The sequence below is a fragment of the Apteryx rowi genome, unplaced genomic scaffold (genome assembly GCF_003343035.1).
Source record: "Apteryx rowi isolate R43461 unplaced genomic scaffold, aptRow1 scaffold_77, whole genome shotgun sequence".
NCBI classification, from domain to species: Eukaryota; Metazoa; Chordata; class Aves; order Apterygiformes; family Apterygidae; genus Apteryx; species Apteryx rowi.
The window spans coordinates 205,550-213,529 of NW_020451060.1; the positions used below are offsets into that span (position 1 = coordinate 205,550).

At 37.3% G+C, this 7,980-nt stretch overlaps 1 protein-coding gene across 2 annotated transcripts; it reads right to left on the minus strand.

Annotated features, from left to right (window-relative positions):
- Positions 1-193: 193 nt before the first annotated feature.
- CUNH9orf64 (chromosome unknown C9orf64 homolog) lies at positions 194-7,974 on the minus strand. 2 transcript variants are annotated; one of them, XM_026088499.1, is made up of 4 exons: positions 7,565-7,974; positions 6,454-6,713; positions 1,938-2,133; positions 194-740 (listed from the first exon to the last, which is right to left on the minus strand). In XM_026088499.1, exons 1-4 carry the CDS (start codon positions 7,899-7,901, stop codon positions 508-510), a joined length of 1,026 nt encoding a protein of 341 aa, XP_025944284.1. In that variant the 5' UTR covers positions 7,902-7,974; the 3' UTR covers positions 194-507. The 2 variants fall into 2 exon arrangements, with proteins under 2 accessions (XP_025944284.1, XP_025944285.1); XM_026088500.1 differs by lacking the exon at positions 194-740 and adding an exon at positions 807-1,441.
- Between the last annotated feature and the right edge of the window lie 6 nt (positions 7,975-7,980).

Below are 7,980 nucleotides of genomic sequence, written 5' to 3' on the forward strand. Positions count from 1 at the left end.
ATTGCAATGAAGGCGCGGGCACGAGTTACGATAAGAGTTCTGTCAGTGCACTGAATTTTTTTTAATAATCAAATAGCCTTAATCAATTTGTGACAGGAAAAGTTCAGGTTTTCTTGAGCACATGCAACAGGTCATCTCAATGTAGCTTTGACAACATATCTGCAGGCGTGATGTCGCCACAAGAACAACTGCCTGGAGTGTAAAGAATATGTATGTATTTGTGTATATACATATGCATACATATATACACATAACACACAGGCAAACACAGAACTCAAGGCATGAGTAATAATCCATATTAATTAAGGTTTTGTCCATAAAAGTTTTGTCTTATTAATTCCAGTCATGGCTAGTGAAAAATTCAGAAAAAAATAAGCAGAAGTTATTAAATGCATCATTAGAAAGCAAGTATTTGACTTAGCAAGTTCCAAATTAGTATTTGACAGACCAATGTATGAAAAGAGTAATGCAGAATAACGCATCAGTAGAACAGCTATGAGACTGGCATTAATAATATATACACCGTACTCTATGAAATGGAATATCTTTCATGTCTTCCCTGTGATCCCTGGCATAGTCCCAAAGATAATAATCAAGTAAGACTGCATTGATCTTTTCACTCATGTCTTGACCCTTCTTCTCATAGAGCTCCAGCAGGTGCTTACAAATCAATGCACAACACCAGATAGAACAACCACGGATCTCCACCTCCTGCTTATCTCCAGATTGGAAAATTACTCCTGCAGGACACAAGAAACAGCAATTCAATTATGTTTGAGAGACAGAAGACCCAGAATGTCTTGAATTTTTTTTTATTCATTTTTATTCTCTCCTAGGACTGCAATTTTGACAGCTTACACTACCATCAATAACTGTGTTGCTACACATTTTCTATAGAATGTTTTAAGTTTACCAACATGTAAGTTTGTCTCAAATTCAGTTAAAAGGCCTTCATGTATTTGAAGAGAGTAGATTAAGAAAAGAACACGTTTGGGTTACACTGCACATTATATGACTTATTTTTTTGTTTGTGCACATAAAAAGGATACCCAAGCACAATTCCAAGACTGTATTTTTGCAAGGGTTAACTTTACTCCTATTAAGGAGATGAGAGATTAAATTTATCATGTAGACAATTTATCTTTTCCATGAATCCTAATAAGGACATGCCCATCCAAGTAATTCAGATAAATGGGTCTCTTTTACATATGCAGCCATTCTATTAAGATCCATGAACAATTGTGTTTGTCTGTTTATCCTGCTGTGTAATGTTAGAGTTGAGTAATAACAGTTCTCCCTATAAATAGTCATTTTACAGCAGCAAAAGGATTGATTTATGTTTTTATTCACTGAAGTTCATAGTTAGTATGCGCAGGAAAATGAAATGATGGTTAAAAAGTGAGATTCATTTCTCATCTTGAATGATTATCTTCATTAAAAGCTACAAAATAATATTTATAAATGTCAGTTTAAAAATATATCTTACTTGTCCTTATATAAACAGTAGTTGCTAGCAGTTCAGTACAGATAAACAGGAATCCCCATACGTTACACCTTCTTTGAACTAATGAAGAAATTGGAGCTTCTATTATCTAAACCTGAAAATCCAAACTACACTCCTGCTGAAGAATTTTTCACAACAGTGGCCTTTTTGAAACTCAGAAATCAATGGGCTTAGAGTCTCTTTAATCATCCCTCATTGGTGTTTAATCCAAGGAACAGTTTGATCTTAAAAAAAGTTTAACATCTCATTTGAGATTACTGTTAGAGAACGAGATCTCCCCTGTCACCCCATCACTACATAAGAACTCCTCATTCCTTGGGGGGTAACCCAAACCCCAAACCCTCACAGTGACAAAACATTAAATTTTAAAATTAGCTTTAGTCTACACTATCAGAAAACACAATTACTCAATATTAGTAAGGGAGGTACAAACCTTCATGCAGTTTCTTCATTAGCTCCTCAGAGTATTTCATTGCTTTTAAGTGAACAAGAACTTGAGGGATCCTGTAGTCAGCAAATATAGTCAGACTAGAAATGTCACCAAAGCAGCCATCTCCTTTGCCTTCTAATACACTCCAGGTATCAGCCACAAGTATTTGTGCTCGTTTGTAAAAGGACACCTTTTTATTCTGATAAAGAAAAATTCCCAAGTTATTTAAGCGCCTCAGAGACATCAATAGAGAGAGAAAATTATATGTACAGAGAAAGACATGGAGTTGCGTTGTTCTAGAAAACACAACTTACTTCTTCTTTAAGTAAATATTTTAATTAACAAACACAAAAAAGGAACAACACTATGAACACCTTAAAATTAAGACACTATTGAACCGCAAAAAAATATCACATGGAACCTTCAAACTTTTGAAATAAGAGAAACATACTACAAATTACTGTGATTCAATAGAAGATTGCTCAGATTACACTTGGATCTCAGAACCCATAAATGTTTATTTCTACTGGGCAAACATGCCAACTGCAGTCCAGCAAACACAAATTCTTTCAGAAACTCTAGTTGTTCATCTAACCTTTTATTTAGAGAAGGATAAGTAGCATGTATTACATCAGACAACTGACATGTTTTGTTAATCATCTTATCCCTAATGTTAAGGAAACAAAATTCTAGTCAAAAGTATATTGAATGACTCAGTAGTGTATAGCAGATCTTGCTAGTTAATTCCTTTTTCCCTCATTAATTTCGGTAAGTGGTGTATTTGCAAATATGAGGTTTTTTGTTTGTTTGTTTTTTAAGTACTATGAATGGTTCTATTTCTGTCAAATATTTTATTGCTGGTGCTAAATCTGCAAAAATTTATGCGCTTTTGTGATTACTCACAAAGGGAAAAGCTAAAGATATGCAATGACCTGTATGGATTTAAGGTTTTCACTCTGTGACAAAAAATGTGTAAAAGTAAATCTGCATCTTTAAAAAAAATAGCTACAAGTGGGTTAGGGTTTCTTTTTGCTTACAGCTAAAACAGATTTTCAGTTTTTCATAAAGTGTGCCTACCAACATGACATAACTGAAATGGCTACTCTAAAATACAAGATGGGGATTCTATTCATTTCAAGTTTTATTCTACTACCCTATTTCACAGTCACAATTTACAAATGACGTTTTAAAAACTGATTTAATCTTACTTTATTGCCAAGATGCTACAGACTCTTCCAGAAAACAAAGTGCATTTTTTGTCATTAAGTGCTGTTCTCCAAAAACACTGAAAACAAAATGTCTTACTATGTTTCACAGAACAATAACTTCCGCAAACATTTTGAAAACTGTTTCTTTCTGTGTACTTCATGCCCTATTTGACATAGATAAACTTACTTCTAGAGAATACTATAGACAATCTTGTAGGTTAAATAATAAAATACCATTTAAAACATAACAGGAAGTAAATAATTAATAGACCAAATCCCATTACAGCTCCTACAGCCCTGAAGCTAATGAAAAACAAAGACAAAGATTGCTCTTCTGATAGCATTTAGATTTTTTCCAATATAGTAAAGAACTGATAGCCTCCAGCACTACACTGTTTTACAAAAGCAGAGGAAGGAAGAATACAAATGGAACTTTTCATCTCATGCAGCAATTTAATTTGGAAGAAAAATACTGTCTGGGACTTTTCATCAAGCACACGGATTTATAATTTCATTGTTTCAATTATCGTTAATTTCTATACTGCATAGACCTTCTGAAGTTCATGTAAAGTTCTATTTACGAAAAATACTACTTAGCATTTGTAATAAAATTTTCCACCATTCTTTTCAACAGAACAGCAATGAAAGGTATCACTTGTCCAAAAATGGAGCATTTTACCTGATGGTACTACTACTAAACTGCTTTTTCAAGAACACCCTCACTTTCCAGGAAAAGCTACCAGAATGGGAACACTTGTGCCTCCCCCTCGCTACAATGAGCCAGTATCAAGAGATGTAACTAATTCTGACCTACTGATATGAAGAGAAAGGAGGAGTACTGGGTTGGTAAAAGATCAAAACAGCACAGCTAGTAAAAAAAACAGAGAATAGGTGGATCATTATTATTTTATATTCTCAGCCCCAGGTGATGGGGAAAAAAGAGGTGCATACATGGAGTGTCAATGACTGGAAGCTCTGAAAGGACTCCATGGCATGTATGTCAGAGCATGAAAATCCTGAATATGCAAGTATAACATAGTCTACATAACTTCCACCAGGATTCAAATTCAGCACAGCATTTAAATATGTATGTAAATGCACTTAAGTTTAAGGCCATAGGAACCATAAAAAAGAAAATCCATACTAGTACAAAAAGGTTTTGGAGGGGTTTGTTTTTTGTTTGCAATTCACTTTTCAGAAGAAGAGGAACATAGCCAATTTATAAAAATACAGTCAGTAGTGTGTAGTTTTGAAAAAGGTTTTGTGTGTGTTTGGTAAAACATATAGCCAGAGAACTATCTTAATTTTAGAAGCTACCCTTGGAGGTCAGAACATAATTGAGGAAAGCTGTCATAGTCTATCCATGTAATTTTTAAACTGTGATCGTATGAGTCTACTACAGAATTTATTTTTCATACATATTTCTATCATTGAGAGTTATTGAAGATCACTGCTTTGTTTTTGGATTTCTCACCTTGTTTTCAGTTCCCTCCCAATCCTGTACGGAAGGCAAAGTCTTACTTGGGAGATCTCAATCTGCTGCCAAAGCAACAGTGTTGATAATAAGATCCCTGTCACCCTGGTATTAGGTGCTAACTAATTTGTTACAAGGAGGGTGTAAACTTGGTCTACATTATTTCACCCACCTTCAAAATACACAGCTTGCTTTGTGAAAGCAGAAATACAGCTTCCGTATTGGTGCAAGAGGCTTTACTACTATGTCAATGCTTATGGTCTGCGATCATTTTTGGAACAGCTTTTCATTTTGTAGTCTGCTGCTGCTCTTAGTGAGCCTTGCTTTATAAAGCACTCAGAACCATCTCATGAAAGACATTACGTCAATGAATACAATCACTATAAAGATAAGAAAAATATTCTATGTATCACTTGGAAAATATTTCCTTTCTGGTCACGCACACACACAAAATCTTCAAAAGGTTTACTTCATATGTAAAAAAAAATTCCAGCGAATTAAATTAGTAGCTTCAAAGATCAGTTAGCAACAACCTGCGATTGTTCATGTAAATATGATATGTTACTCCACAGTAGGAGACACAGGAAAATAAAATTATGCCACCTACTCAAGAGCAGATTTAAGTGGTAAGTGCAGTTAGCTTAAAGCCCTAGTGAACCGTGTTCCAGGGAGTTATCTTGAAAGACTGCACAAGCTATTAGTATAGGCTGTACTATCAATAGAAAAAGAAGTCTTCCAGACCTAACAGATGAATACTACTATAGATAGGACTGAACACAGAAGTAGCTAGATGTATCACTGACACTTAACAAAGAACATGTCTGTTTAGACAAAATCAAAGACATGGAAGATACCAAACACACTACTTCCCAGCAGCTTTCCTCTTTCAGGGAAACTGTTTCAAAAAGCTTCAGTGTACTGTAAACCCGGATAAAAGTATGACAATTTGGGCTTAATTCTGGTCTGTAGCTGTCCATGCAATGTCTACTGAATCAACAACAGTCTGGATTCCCCATAGTTGCACATTTTCACAGTTTTATCAGGGCCTCATTTCCTTCATTAGCTGCAGAGAAACTCAAGATAAAGTGGAGGGGATGAGGATTAGAAGCAGATTGTGACTTTTCAGGCAAAAATTACTTCAAACATGATATATATGCAGTGGGTACAATGTGTTCCTGATCCAACTGGGAATGGAACAGTATCATAATATATTACAGCAACAACAGAATGATTGAAAACAGAGACAAAATATGAAAAAAAAAAAGCTTTTTCTGGAAAAATGACTCATAAGAAATAAAAAACTGAATTTCAACAAATTAGGCAAAATTCTGTTAACAAATCGTGTGATTTTGTTTTTAGAGATAAGATCAATAGAGAAATGAAATCTATATAATTTCACCTCATCTTAATAAAAGAGTATAGTTTGGTCCAGAAATATTATCTAAAAGAAAAACCCTTCTTTCCTGTCTTTATTGCTAATAGCAACACATATTTTTAAGAACACCAATTTCAAAGTCCGATTTTCTTTTCATTATATAGACCAATCTCTCTATTGATTTGAGGTGAAATGCTAAAATAATGCTAAAATAATGGTAATTTTCCTTATTTCTCTTGAATTTTATTTTTGAATACACTAACTGCCACAGAAATGTTTCTGTTCACCTTCTGTTTTTCTAGATTAAAAAAAAATCCCAACAATTCACAAATTTTAGATCAATTCTGAACTGACCACCCTTTCAGAAGAATTTTCATGGACAACTTAACAGCTATACTTTAAAGCCACAATGAGTAAGGAGTAAGTTCTTATGATAAAAATTCAATGTTAGAACCAACTTACCTCAAATACAGCTTCATCTCTGTAAGAAGGGAAATTTTCCACTACTAACCGTAGTAGTTTCTGAGCACTTTTTTCACTCATTTTAACACAGGTGAGGAAAGAACCTCCAAATTTCTCCAACAGAACTGTTCCACTTTCATTCAACACACGATGTCTCTCTTCAATCAAAGGCATGGGGACTTCTGTGTCAGAGCGAAATACGTGCCTAACTTGCTCAAGTGTCATGGTGGCATAATACAAGGCACTGGTAATAGGTATTCCTTCAGAAAAGTGAAAATAAAATCTTTAGACTATCGTATCACACCTGAAGAACTAATGTAGTGGCCTACTACAGATGAAAGCATTTATACTGCAATGAAGACTTGAAAAGTGTATCAACTCTTAAGACCAACCAAGTGATGATTACACTCAAATCGTTGCTTCAAACGAAGTATGCGTTTGCACACAGTGTTCCCATCTATAGATAACTACTTCCGAGGTGTAATCATGGTACTTTTCCTTCCTTTTAACATGCATTTTTTTCCAACTGTTTAGTCTTCACAGCTCAGCGTGGTGTTTTCATAGCATACCACACAAATATATACCTGGCATGTAGCTCCTAATAATTCTGCATTTATAAAAAGTATCTTCACACAAACTCCCCCTTAGTTTGCATGCAAACATATAGGAACTTAATTAAAAGTTTCACCTGTACCTACAAATAGATTTTTCAGGTGCTAATTAGCACTGATGAGAAGACAGCAACAATGGAGCAAGTAACAGACTATTGTTTTTAGAAGCGTGTGTTTTTTCAGATTTATTGGAGCCGCTTTGGTATTGGTTCAACACAGAGAACCCCTTAGGATTCTCAGTTTAAACATGGTCTTCTCATCTATCGTGGTATGAATACAACCAGTCACAAATAACGTATTTTCGGCCCACAGGTATTACCAAGGCACTTGCCCAAGCCCAAAGGGGCCGCCTGCACAACCCGCCTACCAAAATCGCGTCCAAGGGTGTGCGGGAGGGCGGGCACTGCTTTTGAGTGCGGGACTTCCCCGCCGCCCCCGGGCCAGGGCGGGGCCCTCCGGCCGTTACGGTAACGGACGCCCCAACAGCGGGCGGCACTGACCGTCGTCGAGCGCCCTGTTGACGGCGGCACAGAGGGACCAGTAGCCGCTGTAGCTCTTGCCCTTGTACTTCACCAGGCACTTGCGGTCGTCGCGCTCGGACCAGAAGGAGAAGTTGAGTGTGTCCACCAGGAACACCCAGCTCACCGCCTCCTCGCTCGCCGCCCGCGGGTTGAGCTCGTGCAGGCACTTCCAGCCCGCCACGCCGAACTCCTCGGCCGAGACCTTGTCGAACAGAGCCTCCGCCAGGCTCCTGACGCCCTCCTCCTCCACGGACACGTCCCTGCTGCGCTCCGCGATGAACCTGGCCGACTCCAGCGGCGAGGGGAGCGCCGCCATCCTGCGCCTCCTGCCCGGGCGAGGAAACGCGCGTTTTCAAGGCCGCTCTCCGCCCCGCCGCCGCCCGGCCCGGCCCGGC